The sequence below is a fragment of the Mobula birostris genome, chromosome 22 (assembly GCF_030028105.1).
Source record: "Mobula birostris isolate sMobBir1 chromosome 22, sMobBir1.hap1, whole genome shotgun sequence".
NCBI classification, from domain to species: domain Eukaryota; kingdom Metazoa; phylum Chordata; class Chondrichthyes; order Myliobatiformes; family Myliobatidae; genus Mobula; species Mobula birostris.
In genome coordinates this window covers 6,161,228-6,184,456 of record NC_092391.1, presented here as the reverse complement: position 1 = coordinate 6,184,456, position 23,229 = coordinate 6,161,228, and the positions used below count along the sequence as shown (strand labels likewise).

Genomic DNA, 23,229 nt, shown 5'->3' with positions numbered 1-23,229 from the left:
TTTTATACTCCGAAGTACATCAAATACGAAGATACTTCAAGATTGGGGTGCCACAGTAGCACAGCAGCTAATGGTGATACTATTACAGTACAGCACAGGGCATCACTGTTTGGAGTTCAATTCTGATATTCTCTGTAAGAAGTTTGTATCTTCTTTCTGTGACTGGGTCTCCTCCGGGTGCTCTGATCTCCTTCCATAGTCAAAGACCTACCAGTTAGTAGGTTAATTAGTCATTGTAAATTGTCCTGTGATTGGACTAGGGTTAAATAGGTGGGTTGCTGGGCGGTGCAACTTGTGTTGTAAGGGGCTGTTCCAAGCTGTATTTCTAAATAGATAAATAAAAATAAAAAATAAAATTGAATCTGGGAACTGCATGTAACTGCACAGTGACGTGGGACTCAAATGCTTGAAAGCATTTATACTTGAAGGCTATTGAGAGCATTATATAAGGCATAATATTGTCATAAAATTTAAGGGTGTAACATAAGTACTTTTTATCACCTGAGCCTTGTGATTTTCTGATAGATTTAAGATTTCCATTGGGCACCAGTTGTTTCTATTGTTTTAAAAATCTATCTGTCATTGACGTTGACAGGAACTTAAAGTCACTTGCTCGATTGCACTCATGGTGAGTTGACAAATGCTTTCCTAGGTACTGTTGTCCAATTAAAACAACTCCAAATATCAATAAACCTTTCATGATATTAGGCTGTTATACGAAATCTCCCAAAGCTTTTAACAGTACAACACTTGAAAGACTGTATAGCTAATTTGCCGGGTATGCTGTTCTGCCTATTAGAGATGCTAAAACCACTTTTTATAATGCAGTTTGCATTGTAAGTAAATGCTGGTATTTATAAATTTAGACCATGAGACCATAAGACCATAAGATATACGAGCGGAATTAGACCATTCGGCCCATCGAGTCTGCTTCATTGTTTCATCATGGCTGATCCAATTTTCCTCTCAGCCCCAATCTCCTGCCTTCTCCCCATATCCCCTTATTTATTTCAAGGGGAATAGAATATAAAAACAAGGAACTGAATTGACTTTATTTCTTTCATCCTTCACATACATGTGGAGTAAAAATCTTTACGTTACGACTCCGTCTGAATATGCAATGTGCAAACTATAGCAATTTGTAGTAAATATTATGTACAGTAAGATATGCAACAGAACAGTCAATATAGCTTAGAAATACAATTGTGTCAGTGTGAATTAATCAGTCTGATGGTCTGGTGGAAGAAGCTGTCCTGGTGCCTGTTGGTCCTGGCTTTTATGCTGTTGTATCATTTCCCGGATGATAGCAGCTGGAATAGTTTGTGGTTGGGGTGACACTGGTCCCTGATGATCCTTCAGGCCCTTTTTACACACCTGTTGCTGTGAATGTCCTGAGTAGTGGGAAGTTCACATCCACAGATGTGCTGGGCTGTCGGCACCACTCTCTGCAGAGTCCTGCGATTGAGGGATGTACAGTTCCCACACCAGGCAGTGATGCAGCCAGCCAGGATGCTCTCAATTGTGCCCCTGTAGAAAGTCCTTAGGATTTGGGGACTCATGGCAAACTTCTTCAACCATCTGAGGCAAAAGAAGCACTGATTTGCTTTTTTCACCACACAGCCAATATGTACAGTCCACATTAGATCCTCAGTGATGTGTATGCCAAGGAACTTAAATCTGTTCATCCTCTCAACCCCAGATCCATTGATGTCAGTAGGGGTTAGTCTGTCTCCATTCCTCCTGAAGTCCACAACCAGCTCCTTTGTTTCTGTGACATTGAGGGAGAGATTGTTTTCTTGACACCACTGTGTCAGGGTGATGACTTCCTCTCTGTAGGCTGCTTCGTTATTATTTGAAATAAGGTCAATCAGTGTAGTATCATCTGCAAATCTAATTAGCAGATTGGAGCTGTGGATGGCAACACAGTCATGGGTGTACAGAAAGTAAAGTAAAGTAAAACAAAAAACAACAACCTTCAACAGTTATAAAGAATAAAGAATCATATACAGCATAAACTTGGAGGTTAAAGTATGGATATAGAATAAAACATGCATAAATAACTAAATACATATTGTCACATAGTTACAATGTAAACATCATTATAAAAAGCGGTTTAAAGTGTTTACTGGGGTTATAGATAGTTGCAAGTGAGGAGGGTGAGGGCTAACTAGAATGGTTGATCAGATTAACTGACGGGGGAAGAAACTTTTACAATGATGTGAAGTTTTTATTTTAATAGCCATATAGCACTTTCCATATGGGAGCTTTTGGAAAAAGTCAGTTTACAGGGTACAGAACAGGAATCCAGAAGGTTTGCACTAAAGGGTCATCCTGTTTCCTTACTATTTTACGTTCTTATGCATGTTACTGTTTCAGGTTCTAATACCTTGTCTGGGAGGGAGGAGGAGATGGTGGCGCAACGCAGCGTGCGCGGCCTCTCCGGTGATGAATATCTGTAATCTGTCAAGTAGGATACCGTGCACAATTCTGATTTGATGGAGGCAGACGTGAGAGCAAGAAGGAACATCTGGTGAAATTTCTGAAATGCCTTTTTCGCTGCTGCCGCTACTGTATGATCCGAAATCTCTGGAGGAGAAGGCCCTGAATCCTCGGCTTTGCCTGTTGCTTGGCGGCCAGGGCCGGGATCAAAGTGCTCAGCAGAGATGGTGCTCGGTGTCGGAGGGCTGGTTGGAGGCTCGAAGTTTTCGGACAGACTCAGAGTCGGACTGTGGTCGGGTGCTTCCAGGATGCTGCATCGGCAAGTTTGTGATGCTGGAAGCTCACGGCAGGGAGAGTTTCTCCCTTCTACCGTCTGCGTGAGATGTTGTGGCTATCGGGACTTTGAGACTTTTTTTTACCGTGCCCATGGTCTGCTCTTATCAATTTACGGTATTGCTTGCACTGTTGTAACTATATGTTATAATTATGTGGTTTTTGTCAGTTTTAGTCTTGGTCTGTCTTGTGTTTCTGTGATATCATACCAGAGGAACATTGTATCATTTTTTAATGCATGCATTTCTAAATGACAATGAATGAGGACTGAGTGTCCTCATAATCTAATCTAATCTAATGTTGATTACCATTGGCCCCTCACAAACTCTTCCCAGTTGCTGACTGTATCAATCTCCCCTGAACCGGGCTAGTCGCAATTTTGATGTGATACTTACCCAATGCTTCCTCCAGAGAGAAAGCTGCTAGGAATTTTTCTAATTATGATGAATGATTTAATATATTTTCCTAAGAAAAAGATTAGCTTTGTTTGACACATGTACATTGAAACATGCAGTAAATGAAGTGTGTTGTTTGCGTCAACACAGTCTGTGATGTGCTGGGGGCAGCCTGCAATTGTTACCATACTTCTAGTGGCAACATAACATGTGCACAACTTACTAACCCTAACATATATGTTTGGAATATGAGAGAAATCTGCATAGTCATGGGGAGAATGTATCAAGTCCTTGCAGACAGTGGCAGGAATTGAACCCCATTTTATGGCTGGCAGTATAAAGCATTTCGCTAACCAGTATGTTATCATACATGTACAGAAGTTAACAATTTTTGTAGAGTTGTATTTTAGATATTCTTTCCCAACACTATTTCCACACTACACTACACCTGCTACAGCCTTTATTTATGCCTTTGTCACTTCTATATTCAACTAATCCTGGGCAGCTTATGGCATTTTTTTTGTCAGTAAAATTAAGCTTGCACAAAGCTGTGTCCAGAGACCTAATTCACTTGTAATTAAGTTCAGTTACATTGGCTCCTGGTTGAGCAGTGGCAGTGTTTAAAAATTCCCAGTGCTGCTTTCAAATCCCTCGTGGTCTGGGCCCTCCCTATCTATGTGGCTCCTACATCCATTGCACTATCAATGCTCCTTCCACTGGGCATCTTTGTCATCTTTTTACCATTCAATCATTGCCATCTCTTAAATCTTCCAATCTCCCATTTTCACAAGCTTTTGGCCACCTGTCTTAGTATCTTATCAATTGCAAAGAGGGAAAAGATGCTAATTAAAGATAAAGATCTTAAATTTGAAGATTGAAAAGGTTAGAAATTTATTCCTTAGAACGTAGAAGATTGATAAGAGTTTTGATCGAGGTATACAAAAGGGAATAGATAAGGTAAATGCAAGCAAGAGGTGGTTGTGATTTTAATTACAACATTTAAGAGAAGTTCAGATAGGTACATCAACGGTAGGGGTATGGAGAGCTATGATCCGTGTGCAGTTGATGGAACTAGGCAGTTTAAGTGGTTTAACATGGACTAGATGAGCTGAAGAGCCTGTTTCTATGCTGTACTTTTCTATGACTCGATCAGTCTATTCGTTCTACTTGTCACTTGTACATTGAGTCATACAGTGAAATGTCATCTGCTTCTGTGACCAACACAGGAGGTGCTGAGGGCAGCCCGCAAGTGTCGCCATGTTTCCGGCTCCAACGTAGCATGCCCATAACTTGCTAGCCCTAATGTACGTGTTCAGAATGTGGGAGGAAACCAGGGCACCTGGAGGAAATTCGCAGAAAACTAAAACAGAAGAAAATGCTGGATATGCACCACAACATCTATAGAGGAAAAACAATGAATATTCCAGCCCAAGGATCTATCAACAAAACAGGCAGGCATGTTTGAAAATGAAGAGATTGGGTAGGGCTGGAAAGAACAAAGTGAATGACAACAAAATGGTGGAAACCAACCTAAAATAGATGAGATAGTTAGTATCAGCTGGGTGCAAATAATTGCCCTTGTCTGTAACTTAAAGCAACCACTTTACCTTAGTTCTGACATGAAAAGCTAAGTCTATTTCTCCATGCACAGATGCTTCCTGACTTGCTGGGTATTTCCACCATTTTCAATTTTCTTTTTTAATATTTCATTACGTGACATAGAATGGGTTTTTTTTGTTGTAAAACACTTCTGGACTCTTTTTGTGGCATTACAGTTACTGGATTGTGTAAGTGGACGTTGAATCCAATAAGGAATAAATAATTATTAGTCATCATCATCATCATGTGCCATGTCATATGATGTAGGTGATTGTGTTCTTTGACCATGATTGTTCCTGGCAATCTTTTCTGGAGAAATGGTTTGCCATTGCCTTCTGCTGGGCAGTGTGTTTACAATACGGGTGACCTCAGCCATTATAAATACTCTTCAGAGGTTGTGTCCCTGCCATCAGTGGTCACCTAACTAGGACTTGCATTGTTAGTAGTGTCTTTCAAATAAAGTGAATGGACATTGAATGGTAAGACTTATGGCAATTTTCATTTTAAATGCACATTATTAGGTATTATAATTTTATGATTTTGATCATCTCCTGTTAGACTGTTTGAGGTAACTTACTTTTTAATTTTTTCTTCTAATATTTGTGTGTTTGTATATCTGTGCACTTGTAATGCTACTGTGACACTGTGATTTCCTTTGGGATCAATAAAGTATCCGTCTATCTTTCTATCACTACCGTACTTCAATGCAGTGAAACAAAAATACTCCTGGTAGCTGAGGGTTGCATGGTTTTCTTTCATATTAAGTGGCCTGATGTACCTTTTTGTACGGTGAACTTGTGTCCTTAAGGTCACATGTAACATTGCGAATAATGATGGCAGGTTTTCAATTCAGACACCGTAAATGACAAGTGATTGAACAGGCAGCGCCTTATGTATTTTGAAGCTTGCAGGAAACACTGTCATCTTGTACAGATGTCTGGAGAGTATACCAAATCTCTTTAGTTTCATGCTCCATCACACAGGCTCCTAGCAGTTTTCTCTCTGGAGGAAGCTGTGGGCAAATTTTGTTCTTAGTAACAGAAGCCTTGTTGTGTAGTCTTCATGGCAGTGCGGTGGTTAGCACAGCACTATTACAGCTCAGGGTTTCAGAGTTCGGAGTTCAATTCCTATATCCTCTGTAAAAAAGTTTGTACATTCTTAACGTGTGCGTGGGTTTCCTCTGGGTGCTCTAGTTTCCTCCCACAGTCCAAAGATGTAGGTTAATTGGTCATTTTAAAATGTCCTGTGATTAAGTTAGGTTAAATAGGTGGGTTACAGTGAGGCGCAGCTCATTGAGCCAGAAGGGCCTGTTCCGTGCTGTGTCTCTAAATAAAAATAAAATAAAAACAACATTCTTGAGTGAAATAGAGCGATTAATTTATAAAGTAGGGGGAGTTGGTTGATCTAATGTACTTGGATTTTCCAAAAAATATTCAGTAAGTGGTTATAAGATAAAATTATATTTCTGATCCGAGAAGGTGGCGTTCGAAATGTGGATGATTTTTTAAAACACTGGTACAGGCCTGGAGACCAGTCAAAGCTGATCTACCCGAGCATGAATTTGGTACAGATTTCACATTCTCAATTGACAAGATTATCAGTAAAACTACATTTTGATAACAGAATGGTGGCTATAGGAAGACTTGCAACAAATTAAAACAGGTGTTCACAACCTTTTTTATGCCCTGGACACCTACCATTAGCTGAGGGGTCTATGGATCCCAGGTTGGGAGTACCTGTATCAGGACCAGGCCCTTTGGTCCACAGCGTTGTGCTAAACTAAGTAACCTTATAATTAAATGCATCCCTTCTTGTCTACACAATGCCATTATCCCTTCATTCTCTGCACTTTCATGTCCATATCTAAGAGGATATTAAGCACCTCTTTCATATTAGCACCACCCATGGCAGTGCATTTCCCTGTGTGGGAATAAAAAAAAGCTTGCCCCACTCATCTCCTTTGAACTTTCCCCCCTCTCACTTCAAATACATACCCTCTGGTATTAGACATTTCAACCTTGGGGAAAAGATACCGGCTGTCTACCTTATCCATGTCTCTCATAATCTTACAAACTTCTGTCAGGTCACCCCTCAGCCTCCATCGCACAAGAGAAAACAGACCGTTTGTTTCACCCTTTCTGATAGAACCTGCTCTCTAATCCAGGCAGCATCCTAGTGAACATCTTCTACACCCTCTCCAAAGCCTCCACATCCTCCCAGAATTAATGCAATATGCTTCCTGCAACCTAACCAGAGTTCTATAAACCCGCAGCAAAGTTTTCTGGTTCCTGAACTCACTAACTCAGTCTGTTGTAAGGAAATAGTGGGAATAAGTTGTCATTTTCGGGCTGAGAGATTGCAATGTGATATGGTAAGGGTCATGTTAGAGACTTGGCTATTTGCAACCTGTATCAGTGACATCATGAGGGAATCTTGCAATAAGTTCATATTTACTGAAGATGCAAGCATAAGGATACAAAGATGTATTTACACAATGTTTTTCTGCATCAGCTGCAAGATTGGGATTTGATTTCCGCGCTGTCTGTAAGGAATTTGTATGTTCTCCCCATGACTATCTGGGTTTCCTCTGGGTGCTCCAGTTTCCTCGCGGATTCTGAAGATGTACAAGTTAGGGTTAGTAAGTTCTGGGCGTGCTATGTTGGCGCTGGAAATGTGGCGACATTTGTGGGCTGCCTCCAGCACAATTCTTGCTGATTTGATTTGACAGATAAACCTAATCCTTAAAATGAGTGTGTAAGAATGTAGTGGGTGGAATACAACTGGAAATTATTATTTTAATATGGAAAAGTTTTAAAAAGTTAGGAGCTTTTGCATAATAAGAATGGGAAATATTGGTATTTGGAAAGAACTGGGTGTCTTACTACACACTTGTAGAAAGCTACCATGTAGTTACAGCAAGCAATTAGGAAAGCAGACCATCATTATGTATATATACATATATATATATAACATAAAAAACCCGCCTACCTATCTACCTATTTATAGATCACCACAATTATATAAGCCATTGGTGAGGCCACAATGTGCTATGTATAGTTTTGATCTTGTTTCCTGAAGCAAATTTATTTGTCTTAGAGGAGTTTACTGGATGGATAAATGGATTGTGCTGTGAAGAAAGATTGTGTGAACTGAACCTGTGCTCCCTCCATTTACAATGACTGCACTTGAACGTGCAGCATTCTGTAAGGGCTCGATGGAATAGTAGCTCAGAACATGTTCCCTTTGGCTAGGGTGTCTGGAACTGGTCCTCATCAGTAATCCGGGACTGAAGAAAGGAATAGCTTCATATATCATGACTCTCTGCCACACTCCACTTTGTGTGCTCAATTACTGAATCCATTCAAGGGATAGGTTAGTAGACTTTGGAACACTTTGTGAGTTGAAGAATATGGGACCAACGAGGGAAGGTGGAGCTGAGTGATACACACAAAGTACAGGAGGAACTCAGTAGGTCGGGAAGCATATCAGTGGAGAAGAGTGAACTGGTTTGGGGTGGTACTCTTCATCAGAATCTAAAATGTAGGAGGTGGAAGCCAGAATAAGAAGGTGGGGAGAGAGGGAGGAGTACAAGCTGGAAGGTGATTGTTGAGACTGGGTGTGGGGGGAGCTGGGTAAGGCAACAAGCTGTGAAGCAATCGGTGGAAGAAGTAGAGGGCTGATGAAGAGTGGATTGGATACAAAGAAATCCAGTCCTGATGAAAGGTCTTGACCCAAAGCATCGACTAATTACTCCTCTCCATATGTACTGCCAGGCCTGCTGTGTTCCTCCATTTTTTCATGTACTTTGCTCAAGATTTCCAGCACCTGCAGAGTCTCTTGTGTTTAGGGAGCTCCAGGAGATGTGCCATGCTCTCAGTAAATAGCAGAGGAAGCCTGAAGAGGCAAATGACCTGTTCCGATTTCTTATGTCCTTGTGAGGTAGGAATTATTGCAACAAAAATTTGCACATGAAAGATAGTCCTAAGGGAGGAGGTGTAGAGACAGGTGTGGCACTTGTTTCGTTTGCAAGGATAAGTACCAGGAGAGAGATCAGTGGGAAGGGACAAATGGGCAAGGAAGTCCCATAGGGAGCGATCCTTGCAGAAAGTGAGGGGGGTTGGGGAAGATGTGCTTGGTGACAGGATCCTGTTGGAGATGGCAGAGGTTATGGAGAATTATGTGCTGGAGGTGGAGGCTGGTTGGGTGGTAGGTGAGGACTAGAGGAACCCCATTCCTGGTGAGGCGGGTGAGTGTGGACATGCACAAAATGGAAGTGATGCGGGTGAGGGCAGCATTGATGGTGGAGGAAGGGAAGCCTCTTTCTTCGAAGAAGGAGAATATCTCATTAGTTCTGAAATGAAAAGCCTCATCCTGAGAGTAGATGTGGCAGAGACAGAGGAATTGAGGGAAGGGAATAACATTTTTTTCAGATGTTCTCTTGTTTACAAATGAAAGTTTTAGATGGGATAGTGCATTGGTTTTCTCTACATTGCCATCCCAAGTCAAAAATCCATTCTTCTGTAAATGGTCAGATTTGTGCATTAATTCAAGTATTGAAAATAATGTGGGTGGCATGTAGTGTAGTAGTTAGCGTAATGCTTTACAGTGCCAGCTGTAAGATCAGGGTTCAGTTCCCTCCACTGTTTGTAAGGAGTTTGTATGTTTTCCCTGTGACCACACCTGCTTCTTTCCACATCCCAAAGATGTATGGGTTAAGGCAAGTAAGTGTGGGCACGCTGTGTTGGCACTGGAAGCATAGTAAGCACATCTTGCGCCCCCAGCACATCTTGGTTGTTGATGCAAATGATGCATTCACTGTATGTTTTGACGTGCACGTGATAAAGCTGATCTTTCTTTTTAAGATTTCTTTCTTCTTTCGAATGTTTCAGCTCCAGATCATTGGTGACTGTTCAGCAAATCCCTCGTCTGTGTAAAGCACAAATTTTTAAGATATTAGACAGAAACAGGACAATAAGGGAATTTAAAAATGGTATACATGTTCTACAAAATGTAAAACCGTAAAGATATTGCATCTGAGAATTCTAAATTAAATTTGCTTAATATGTCTTTCTCTTTACTCAAATATTATGAATGAAAGAAGGATAACTATTAAAAATGCAAGTGGTCTATTTCAGGGGTACAATACTCTTAATTTTAAACTGTCAGATTAACTGTCACACTAAACTGTTAATTGGACTTTTAAAATTATTGTATTATATCTATTATTTTATTTTGTACCCTCTATATTGTGCAAGTTAAACTTCTAATTTTGAGTCATATAGAGATAGGAGCAGATTTAGGCTATTCAGGGTTGTAATAACATCAGCTGCAGAAAAAGATTGCCAACTATTCTTCAAAGTATGTATACAATATGCAACCTTGAGATTTGTCTTCTACCAGGTAGCCACATAATAAAGAAATGCAATAGAACCTGTTTAAAGAAAAGCCCCACACTACAAACACCATCAAGCACCCAATGTGTGAAGAAAAGAAGAAATTGTGCAAACAATAGAAAGTAAACAAATAACACACAGAACATACACTCCAAAAGTGTGTCCATAGCCACAGGGGCGTTGAGGCGAGTGAAGCTAGTATGGGTGCCACAGCCACGGAGCTAGTTCAGCACTGTGCCGATAGTCACAGGTCACAGCTTCAGATTAGATTAGATTATGAGGACACTCAGTCCTCGTTTATTGTCATTTAGAAATGCATGCATTAAAAAATGATACAGCGTTCCTCCAGAATGATATCACAAGAAAACACAGGACAAACCAAGACTAAAACTGACAAAACCACATAATTATAGCATATAGTTACTATAATGCAAAGCAATACCGTAATTTGATAAAGAGCAGACCATGGGCACGGTGAAATAAAGTCTCCAAGTCCCGATAGACTCATCATCTCACGCAGGCGGCAGAAAGGAGGAACTCTCCCTGCCATGAACCTCCAAGCGCCGCCAACTTGCCGATGCAACACCACCGGAAGCACCCGACCGCAGCGGACTCTGAGTCCGTCCGAAAACTTCGAGCCTCCGACCAGCCCCTCAGACACAGCCTCTCCGAGCACCATCCTCTGCCAAGCGTTCCGACCCTACCCTGGCCACCGAGCAACAAGCAAAGCCGAGGAGTCGGGGCCTTCTCCTCCAGAGATTCCGGACCACACAGTAGCAGCAGCAGCGAAGCAGGCATTTCAGAAGTTTCTCCAGATGTTCCTCTGTGCTCTCACGTCCGTCTCCATCAAGTCAGGATTGGACACGGCATCCTATTTGACAAATAACAGACATAACCACCGGAGTGGCCACTGCGAGCTGCGTCGCGCTGCCATCTTCTCCTCCCTCTTGATCAAATTGTGCAAATAGTAACAAAAAGTAATCAAAAACGCGTGGAACATGAACTGAAGCGTGCCTGAAAGGGGGTCCACAGTTGTGGATCCCATTCAGCACTGAGGCGAGTAGAGCCTGTCCAGGAGTCCGATGGCAGCAGGGTTACAACTGATCCCAAACCCGACATGTGGGACCCAGGACCCCTGCACCTTCTGCCCAATGGTAGCTTCAGTGCTGTCAGTAATATTGTGGCACGTTCTTTGGAGCACCCCCCTGCATGATCCTCAATCATTCTTGCTCCTAAATGAACTAAAATAAACGTATCTCAGCCTTGAATAAGTGAGTCTTCTCAGCTCCTGGAGTATTGAATTACAAAGATTCAAGGCTCCCTGAGAAAAGAAATTTCTTCTCATTTTCAGCTTTTGTGGTTGAACCATTTACCCTTGTATTTTTCACCCTGTTAACCCATCCTCTACTTACTCAGGTAACTTTGTCTTTTGCAGTACTCTTTCATTTGCCTCCCTATCTACAATGCATGTTGGAAAATGGTTCCTTAGTAGATGGAATGTGTTACTGTAGTTGCCCGTGGCTTGGAAATGCAATGTAAAAGCACCGTAATTCACAGCCAGTAAAGCAGTTTTGAAATATAGTTGCTGTTGCATTACAGAAACATGGCAGCCAATATGCTTACAGCAGGCTGCTGCCACCAACACCAATATGATATTGACCAGATCATCTGTCACTTTATTGATGTTGACTGAGGAATAAACATTGCGTAGGACACTGGGGATAAATTCCCAGCTCATTGAAAGAATGAGGAAATCACTTTACTTCCAGCTGAGAGTGCATTTGGGTCTCATTTTCTGAATCAGAATCAGGTTTGATATCACTGGTATATATCATGAAATTTGTATTTTTGCGGCCGCAGTAAATTGCAATACATCATAATAAAAAACAATAAATTACAATAAGAAGTAGTATATATTTTTTAAAAAATAAATTAGTGCAAAAACAGGGGTATAAAAGAAAAAAGACATTGTGATAGTGTACATGGGTTAAACAAGCACTTGATGTTTGAATGGTGTGATTAGCAAATAAGAAACAGCCTATCTACCTAACATTTTACAATTCATTGTTGTAGACTTCAATCAGGCTTGTTTGAAGAAATCTCTGCCTAATTATCATCTACATATCTGCAACACCAGAGGTCCCAACACACTCGACCACTGTTACACTACGATGAGGATCGCTTACTGTTCCATGCCTAGACCATATTTCTGGAAATCTGATCACTTAGCTGTCCTCTTCCTACCTGCATACTGGCAAGGGTCCAGAGATACAGACAACAAAGAGGTGGTCATGGGAGAGGAGCAGCTACAGTTCAGTGGACTGGGCCGTGTTCAAGAACTCAATGAGGTTCTGAATGAATACACCACAGTTGTCACAGACTTTATAAAAGCAGTCGTAGACGAATGTTTCCCCACATTCAGTCTTCCATAGCTAGAAGCCCTGGATAAATCAAGAGATCTGCATTCTGCTGAGGGCCAAGTCAGCGACATTCACGTGCGAAGTGGAAATTGCAAACCAAACTTGAATCACTGAAGGATGCTTGACATCTGTGACAGGTTTGAATGCTATCATCTCATACAAAATGAAACCAAGCGACATAGGTGGCCGTAAGGTTTCACTCCCAGATGAGCTAAGAGCCTTCTGTGCTCACTTTAACCATCAAAAATGGAGGCACTTTCACAAAATCCTACAGCTGCCAATGGCCTTGTGATTTTAGTCTCTGAGGCCTACATGAGAGCATCCTTCAGGAGGGTGAACTCACGGAAAGCATCTGCCCAGACAGGGTATCTGGCCAAGTACAAAAGACCTGTTCACGTCAAATGGCTGCAGTGTTCACAGATGTCTTTAACCTTTTGCTTCAGCAGTCTGAGGCACCCAGCTGCTTCAAGCAGGTTTCAATTATATGTGGTAACTTGGTAACCTGCCTCAATGACTGCCGTCCAGTAGCACTTAAATCCGCTGTGATGAAGTGCTTTGAAAGGTTTTAAAACATTTCAACTCCTGCCTGAGAAGTGACTTGAATCCACTCCAATTTGCCATTATCAAGAAAGCACGGTTTTGCACGTAATTTCTTAGAAGTTTGTGAAGAGTCAACATGTCATCTGAAACTTTGACAGACTTCTACAGATGTCTGGTGGAGAGTATATTGATTGGTTGCATCATGGCTTGGTATGGAAATACCAATGCCCTTGTACAGAAAAGCCTACAAAAAGTAGTGGATATTGCCCAGTCCATTACAGGTAAAGCCCTCTTGACCTTTGAGCACATCAACATGCAGTGCTGTCACAGGAAAGCAGCATCCATTGTCAAGGACACCAACCATCTAGACCATGTTCCCTTCTCACTGCTGCCATCGGGAAGAAGGTACAGGAACCTTAGATTCCACACCACTGGGTTCAAGAACGGTTATTACCCCTCCACCATCAGTCTCATCAATTAGAGGGGATAACTTCACTCAACTTCACTTGCCCATCACTGAACAGTTTCACTGAACTGGACTCACATTCAAGGACTCTTCATCTCATGTTCTTGATATTTAATGCTTATTTATTTATCATTATTATTTTTGTTTGTCTTCTCTTTCTTTTTTGTATTTGCACAGTTTGTTTTTTTGCATATTGGTTGCTTGTCTGTCCTGTTGGATCTGATCATTCCTTGATTCCATGGTGTTTCTTGTATTTACTGTGATTGGCCCCAAGAAAATGAATATCAGGGTGTTATATGATGATGTATATGTACTTTGACATTAAATTTACTTTGAACTTTGAACTTAATTGTCCATTCAGAAATCTGATGATGCTGATGAGATCAGAAGACACTGTTCCTGAAACTCTGTGTGTCTTCAGGCTCCTGTACCTCCTCCCTGATGGTAGCAATGAGAAGAGGGCATGTTCTGTGTGATGGGGGTCCTTAATGATGATGCCACCTTTATAAGCATCACCTTTTGAAGATGTTCTTGTTGTTGGGGAGGCTTGGCCCCACAATGGAGCTGGCTGAGTTCACAACTCCAGCTTAAGGAGTGTCTGATTTAAAAAGAGCCAGTTATTTGAAATATTGTGTAAATTACTGTAATTGATATCTTTCCTGAAGATTGTAAACCAAAACTTTACACAATACTCCAAATTAGGCCTCATCAAAGTCTTATTCATCTCCAAATTCAACTATTCCAGTGCTGTTATTATGCTTTCTCAGCAGGAATCAATTCATATTTTATAACAGCTGAAAAGTTCATCAGAAATTATTTGTTTTAATTAACAATCACAGTATATTAAAATTTAAGTTTGCTTTCTAAGAAAATTGATTTCTTAATGTGTTGATCAATGTACGCGCGCGTGTGTGTGCGCGCGCACACACACACACACACACACACACACACACACACCTGGAGGATCTCTGCAAGTCAGGCAGCTGTGAGACGCAGCACAGACTGGGGGTAGCTTTGTCAAGTACCTTTGTTTTGTTCATTGAATAGGGAAGGAACTCCCAGTGGCTATCCATTTGAATTTGACTTCCCATTCCCTTTCTGACATGTTAATCCATAACCTCCTCTACTGCCATGATGAGGCCAACCTCAGGGTGGAGGAGCAACACCTCATATTCGATTTGAGTAATCTCCAACGTGATAGCATGAACAATGATTTCTCCAACTCCCAGCAACTTCTTCCTGCTTTCCCCTTCTCTCTTTTTCCAGTCCCTATTCTAGTTCCCTTCTTACCCCTTCTGCTCACTTGCCCATCATCTCCCACTGGTGCCTTTTCTTCTTCCTTATCTTCCATGGTTCACTTTCTTTTCCTATCCTATCCAATTCCTTCTCTTTCAGCCGTTTACCTCTTCTACCTTTTATCTCCCAGCTTCTTACTTCAGCCCCCTTGCCCCATCCACCCACCTTCCTACTTACCTGGTCTCATCTATCACCTGCCATATGTACTCCTTCCCCTCCCCCATCACCTTCTTATTCTGGCTTCTACTCTATTTCTTTCCAGTCCTGATGAAAGGTCTCAGCCCAAAACATTGACTGTTTATTCCCCTCTATAGATGCTGTCTAACCTGGTGAGTTTCTCCAGCATTTTGTGTGTGTTTCTCTGGATTTCCAGAATCTGTAGAATCTCTTGTGTTCTTAATATGTTACTTGTTTGCCTTTATTTGATAAGAAACTGTTATTCAGGAGACACACAATTGGCTGTAATACAATCAACCAATCATGTGGCAGCAACTCAGTGCATAAAAGAATGCAGACACGGTCAAGAGGTTCAGTTGTTGTTCAGGCCAAACATCAGAATGGGAAAGAAATGTGATCTAAGTGACTTTGACTGTAGAATGATTGTTGGTGCCAGATGGGATAGTTTGCGTATCTCAGAAACTGCTGATCTCCCAGGATTTTCACACACAACAATCTCTAGAGTTTACAGAGAATGGTGCAAAAAAAAAATGGCTCGAGTAACAGTTCTGTGAGCAAAAATGCCTTGTTATTGAAAGAGGAATGCACAACATGTTGAACCTTGAAGTGGATGGCTACAGCAGCAGAAGACTACGAACATACACTTAGTGGCCACTTTATTAGATACCAGAGGAACTGAATAAAGTGGCCACTGGGTATATATGCTGACAGCAGTTTAGCAATAGTGGGGTTATAAAGTTATTGTTACAGCTGCTTGTGTGGAATTCTGTTCTATATATCATTTCACACACACAAGATCTATACCAAGTCAGGTTGAACGCTATAGATATTGTCCAAAGTTTTTGTCGTGGTGGATTTAAAGCTAATCAATCTTTGGTGATTTATCTGATGTAAATGCTGATTAGAATCTTTTTAATAAAATGAATCGGCCTGTACAGGTAGGGGCTGGAACATGGTGGTGGGGTCCAGGCCCAGAGCATACTGAAGCAACAGGGCCTGGGTGCTTGTGCGGAGAACAACCTGATGTTTGGACAATTTAAACACCGGACTGAAATGCCAGAGTGTCGGGACTGAAGGTGAGGGTGGGGCTGGTTCTGCTCATTGCTCTGCGATGTTGGCCCTGCTCTCGGCAACACTGAGGTGTGAGGCTGCTCGGCTAGTCTGGGCTTTGTTCCTGCAAGTTCCACTTTGCTCTGCTGCTGATGAACTGAGGCTGTGGGTCTGCTCCTGCTGCTCTGGGCTTCATGTCTAAGGACTCATTTCAGTTCTGATTGCTATTGCTTGCTTTTATTGTTTGCACGATTTGTGTTCTTATTCTCTCTCTGCGCATTGAGGTTTCATTGCTCTTTTTTTAACTGGGGTTCTTTCATGTTTCTTGTTTCGTGGCTTCCTGTAAGGAGATGAATCTCAAGGTGGTATAATTTATACATACTTTGATAATAAATGTATTTTGAACTTTGAACAGTACAGTTTTAAATAATAAGTCCTTCATGTTGATTATATGAATAATAGTGGGATAATAGTGGATGCAAGATTTCAGAACAAAGAAGTATGTATCCTCTCTATGGGATAAGTTGGGAAGAAAAGTTGTCCATAAGCAGAGTTCATTTTCATGAGATTGTTTTACCTGTGGCAATAATGACATGGATTTTTGAACTGAAGTAATTTGCTTATCACAAATATGCACATGCCTGTTTGTTGGTCTGTAAAGATACCTTTTGTTGCAGTGCTGAGATGCCTGATCATTATCCCGTGGTCAGTCGCCGAGTGTTCCAGTGATCCAAGCTCCACTCGCTGATTTAGTGCTGAATATTGAGGATGGAGCTTAATTACCTGACAGAAACAAGATCAAGTGCCGTGTTTTAATCAGTGTAAAGCCATCACTTTCAGCTTAACACATGTTGAATCATTCACCGAGCTGCTCAGAATATCGTCTAGAATGATAGATTTTAATACTTAGTTTCGAAGTACATATTTTTCTCTCTTTTTGATGGTTTTAAATTACAATTATTTGTGATTAACGTTCAAAAACCAGCATTCTAAGAACATAAGAAATATGAGTCATTTAACCAGATCAAGTCTGATATGATCATGGCTTCAATTCCACTTTTTCTCACATCCTTGATTCTCTTGTGGTCCAAATGTCTGTTTGCCATAGTCCTGAATACACTCAGTGACCACTTTATTAGGTATTTCCTTTACCTAATAAAGTGGCCAGTAAATGTATGTTCATGGTCTTCTGCTGTTGTAGCCCATCCGCTTTAAGATTTGACGTGTTGTCATTCAAAGATGCTCTTCTGCACACCACTGTTGTAATGTGTGGCTATTTGAGTTACTGTCGCCTTCCTGTCAGCTTGAACCTGTTTAGCTATTCTCCTCTGACCGCTCTCATAAGCAAGGCGGTTTTGTCCACAGAGCTACCAAGCACTGGAAGTTTTTTTTTTGTTTCTCGCAGTATTCCCTATAACCTCTTGAGACTGTTGTGCATGAAAATCCCAGAAGATCAGCAGTTTCAGAGATACTCAAACCACCCCGAATGGCAGCAATAATCATTCCCTGGTCAAAGTCACTTAGATCACATTTCTTCCTCATTCTGATATTTGGTGTAAACAAAAACTGAACCTCTTGACCGTGTCTGCATGCTTTTTGCATCAAGTTGCTGCCACATGATTGGCTGATTAGATATTTGCATTAACAAGCAGGTATGCAGGTGTACCTAATAATGTGGCCACTGAATGTTTTTCCTGACTGTGCCAAAGGCTCACTGGAGTAGAGTAACACCCCGAGAGAAGAAATTCTTCCTCATCTCAGCTTTGATGAATATCATCATCTCCTGAAAATGCTCCCTAGTTCTAGATAACCCCCAACAAAGGAGACATCCTCACACCACAACTAAGCCTCTTCCAAATCTGACAGGTGTCAATAAGATCAAAGGTGGCAAGGTAACGTAGTGATTATTGTAACGCTTTACAGTGCCAGCAATTCCTGCCGCTGTCTATAAGGAGTTTGCATGTTTTCCCAATAACTGCTTGTGCTTCCTACGAATATTCCAAAAATGTATGTGTCAGGGTTAGTAAGTTGTGGTCACGCTCTGTTGCTGCCAGAGGCATTGTGACAGATGCAGGCTACCCCAGCGCATCCTTGCACTGTGTGGGTCATTGACACAAATGACACATTTCACTGTATCTTTAGATGTTTTGATATATATTTGACAAATAAAGCTAATTAAATCTAATTTATTTCCTTATAAACTCCAGAAAGTTGACCTCCAGATCACTTTATTTTTCCTTAGTACAATCTCCTCCTTCCTGAATCAATATGATGAATCTTCTCTATTTCCCCCCAGGGCAGATATATTCTTCCTTAAGTAAGGAAACCAGAGGCTACACAGAACTCCTAGTGTGATCTTTTCAACCCATATAGAGCTACTCCATACTTCTGTACTCCATCGATTCCTGGAAATATCAGTCTACCTGAACTCAGCAAGAACCCATCTGTGTCAATGTGAAGGTTCTTTTCTGCCTGAAATGTTACTTCAACTGTAGTTGAATTGCTAAGCATTTCCTCTTCTTTCTTCCAGTTAACAGCCTGCATCCATGGCTCGGCAGCTATGCTCTACCCCATGTACTGGCAGCATGTTTACATTCCGGTCCTCCCTCCACATCTCCTGGACTACTGCTGGTAAGAAGTGTACACATTTATATTTAAAGTGATAAAATATCTCAGCACTCACTTGCATTCAACCTCCACAATGGACTGGAAGAAATTACACTGTATGTTTCGATGCACAGGTGACGAATAAAGCTCATCTCTCTGTCTCTACAATCTCTCTCAGTAATATCGACTTCTGTTTTGTTCCTTCCACAAGCACAACTTCACTTTTGGAAAGAAACTTCCAAAGTCGCTGCGTTTCAGCTTTATAAGGTATTAGTCAGACCGTACTTGGAGTATTGTGAGCAGTTTTCGGGCCCCTTATCTGGTTGGCTGGTGGCGCAGTGACATCAGCGCCGGACTCTGGAATGGAGGTTCCCTTGTTCGAACCCAGTTGGGCCGCTCCCGAGTACACTTTCCATCCGTGCCGGGTTGAGTGTTGAGCTCGTAACTCGATCTCGTAAAAATAAAGAAAAGTACTGCGAAATGTCTGTGCGAGGAGTGGCCTTCCAACCCGTGCCTTGTAAGGCATGAAAATGCCTGACGCTGGCCTCTCAGGCCTGAGTCGACGTCATCATCATCATTATTATCCTAAGAAAGAATATGCTGGCATTGGAGAGGGTCCAGAGGAGGTTCATCAGAATGAGTATTGAATATTGAAAGGCCTAGATAGAGGAATGTGGAGAGGATGTTTCTGATCATGTGTGAGACTCAGACCAGAGGGCACAGCCATAGAATAGAAGGATGTCCATTTAGAACAGAGATGATGAGGAATTTCTTTAACCAGAGGGTGGTGCATCTGTGGAATTGATTGCCACAGACAGAAAGTCATTGGTTATATTTAAAGTAGAGGTTAATAGGTTCTTGATTAACAAGGTTGTCAAAGGTTACGGGGAGAAGGCAGGAGAATGGGATAGAGAGGGATAATAAATTGGCTATGATGGAATAGCAGAGCAGACTTGATGGTCCAAATGGTCTCATTGTGATCCCCTCTCTTATGGTCTTATGATACAATTACAGTGCCAGCAAAGCAACCTAGGACCAATTTCCGTTGCTGTCTGTAAGGAGTTTGTATGTTCTCCCTGTAACTACATGGGTTTCCTCTGGATACTCCGGTTTCCTCCCACATTCCAAAAATGTATGGGTTAGTAGATTAATTGGTCACATGGATGTAATTGGGCGACACAGGCTTGTTGAGCCGATGGGGCCTGTTACTGTGTTATATCTCTAAATTTAAAAAATTGGTGGTTTCCCTTAAGCTTACGAAACCAGAAGTAGAGAGGAGGGTATAATTACTCTTTATCAATTTCCACAGCTCTCGTCTCTGGAATCCCTGTTAAGAACCTCCATCCATCTCAACCTTTCCTTTAAGGTAGCTTTCCAAAGGACCTCTTCAAAGTTCAAAGTAAATTTATTATCAAAGTACGTATATGTCACCATATACTACCTTAAGATTCCTTTCCTTGTAGGCATTTATCAGAAAATCAAAGAAATACAATAGAATTTATGAAAACTTAAAGACTGATGAGGAAGCAATGTGTAAAAGAAATAAAACTATGCAAATAAAAAATAATAATGAGAATATGATTTGTAAAGAGTCCTTCAAAATGAATCTGCAGGTATTAGACTCCACTCAGAGTTGTGGTAAGTGAAGTTATTCACTCCAATTCAAGGGGCTGATAGCTGTTCCTGAACCTGGTGGTGAAGGCCCAAGGCTTTAATCAATCTTTCTTTAGGCCAAGAGCACACTCTCTGGAGCAGCAGAGGATGAGGGGAGGCCTGAAGCTGGGTACAAAGTACTAAGAAGCACGGAAAGGGTAGATAGTCAGAATCTTTCTCCAAGAGTACAAATGCCAATTATTAGTGAGCATTGTTTTAAGATGGGGGGGGAGGGGAGTTTAGAAGGTGTGTGCTGTAAGATTTTTTTTACACAGAGAGTGGTAAGTGCTTCAAATGCACTGCCTGGAGTGGTGGTGAAAGCATACTGTAGGCATCTGAGTATCCAGAGATTTGCATCACGTGCGGGCAGAGGGCTTAGTTTAATATGGCATGATCAGCACAGACATCATGGTCAAAGGGCCTGTCGTGTGCTGGACTTTTCTGTGTCCTATGTTCACTGCATTGTTTGATTCTGATGTTTTTTAATCCAAGGTTCTTTTTGAAGTCAAGAAAGAGGCACAGAACTTATTGCTTCATGATTGTTTTATGAAGAGCTAATAGAGCAAAGATAATTGTGAAAACAGAGTTGCAAAAGAACAAAGAATAGGAAAAAGATGACAGGCTAACATGTTCAGCCCTTCTTGTACTGTAGATTACAATCATTCTATTCAAATTTGTACATAAGAATTGACCAATCAGATAGCCCCTATTCAAATAATGCAATGTCAGAGAAGCTTCCAGAATAACACAAGAATTTTAATCACTAGGGGACACACTGAACAATTTCAGGTACATACTGTGACCACTAGGAAACATACTAAACAATTACATGTATGTTGGTAGTTATATAAAATACAAGCAGGCATGAATTGTTAAACTGCAAGAAATTAACATGTATACAGTCTAATCCAACAGCATGAATAAAAGTTGTCTGCAATAAATTGGCTTAATCCATCTAGTGTCACCAGAAAATGTACAATAATTTGGGCGCCATTGTAGTGTAACGGTTAGTGCGACACTATTACAGCTCAGGGCGAGAGAGTTCGGAGTTCAGCTCCAGTGCCATCTGTAAGGAATTTGTATGTTCTTTCCGTGATTGTGTGGGTGTCCTCTGACTGCTCTGGTTTCCAACCCACACTCCAAAGATGTACCACTTAGTAGGTTAATTGGTCATTATAAATTCTTCTGTCATTAGGCTAGGGGGATACTGGGTGATGCCACTCATTTGGCCAGAAAGGCCTGTTCCCCACTGTAACCTTAAATAGATAAATAAGTTGGTTGGTTGATTTCATGCAGTTGATATCACCAGGAAATGTACAATAATTTATGCAGACCAATAGAAATTTGAATGACTGGTGAAAATTTGCATAATACTAATGACATTTATCTTTGAGATGGGGATTTTAAAATGGAGTCATTACTTAACAGGAAATCACTGGATGTGGCCAAGCACACAGCTGATGGATGAGTGGGACCTGGTCTGAAAGCAGACAGACCCAATTTAGAACAATAAGTGTCAACGTTCTGGAGGGAATAGAAGACACAAAAAAATAAAAATAAAATAAAATAATACTCAGCAGGTCAGGCAACATCTGTGGAAAGAGAACCAAAGTTAATACTTCATATTGAATGAGGAAAGAGAAAACAAGTTATTTTGTAATTGCAGAGAGGATTGGGAGGGAATCAGAATCAGGTTTAAAATTATTCGCATATGTCATGTAATTTGTTTTTTGCAGCAAAAGTGCATTACAATAAATAATCTAAAAACTATAAGTTACAATAAGAAATATTTTTTTAAAACTTAAATGTAGTGCAAGTAGATAGCAAAAGAATTGAGGTTGTGTACGTGGGTTCATTGTCCATTCATAAATGTGGAGGGAAAGAAACTGTTTCTAAGACGTTGGGTTCAGGTTTTGGTACATCTTCCTTGATGGTAGAATGAGAAGAGGCATGTCCTAGCTATGGGTGTCCTGAACGATGGATGCTACCTTTTTGAGGCATTGCCTTTTGAAGATGCATGCATTTTGAAGGAGCATGAAATACGGATATATTGGAAATCTCCTGCTAGGCAGGTTGTGTTAGTGGAAATAAAAAATCAGAGTCAATATTATAGAGAGAAATTTGCTTTATTTATTACATGTACAGTGGTGCTAGAAACTTTGTGAACCCTGTAGAATTTTCTCTCTTTCTGCATAAATATGACTTAAAATGTGCTCAGATCTACAGCAAGTCCTAAAACTAAATAAAGAGAACCCAATTAAATAGATAATCTAAAAAACATTATACTTGTTCCTTTATTTATTGAGAAAAATGATCCATTATTACAGAGGTATATCAGAGGTATGTATTTTTTATACCAACAGTGATGGGTGTGTGGAACATGCTGCCAGGGTAAAGGCGGTAAAGGCAGATACATTAGGAACATTTTAAAAAGTCCTAGGTAGGCACATGGGTGATGGAAAATGGAGGACTATGTAGGAGGAACGGGTTGGATTGATCTTAGTATAGGTTAAAAGGGCGACACAATATTGGGGACTGAAGGGCCTCCACTGTGCTGTTGGGTTCTGAGTCTGCAACATGCAAACAGAAGAGAAAATGCCATTGCTCGAGCAGATTTTGGGCCTCAGCATAACAATGCGAAAGACCACACAGAGGTAGGGCAGAATGGAATGGAGAACTAAAATGACTCTGGAAGCTAAGGGTTGCTCCTGCAGATTATGGAAGTTTTGCTGCAAGGTGGTCTGTGTTTGGGTTCTCTGCAAAGTCATCTGTGTTTGGGTTCTCTGCATACACTGGATTAGGCTATAAAAAGTGTAACTACATGTTTGTTTTAGCTATAAAAGAACTATTGAGATCGCTGG

General features: G+C 41.0%; 1 protein-coding gene across 8 annotated transcripts in view; it reads left to right on the top strand.

Annotated features, from left to right (window-relative positions):
• Positions 1 to 23,229, top strand: part of LOC140186043 (DENN domain-containing protein 1A-like) — a 630,918-nt gene that overhangs the window by 317,445 nt on the left and 290,244 nt on the right. For all 8 annotated transcript variants that reach the window (XR_011882770.1, XR_011882769.1, XM_072239859.1 and 5 more), the window contains one exon: positions 18,639 to 18,739. Coding sequence is in view for 6 of the 8 variants with exons in the window: in XM_072239859.1 (XP_072095960.1) it covers positions 18,639 to 18,739 (101 nt within the window). In the remaining 2 variants the exon portion in view is untranslated. The remainder of the gene's footprint in view (positions 1 to 18,638; positions 18,740 to 23,229) is intronic.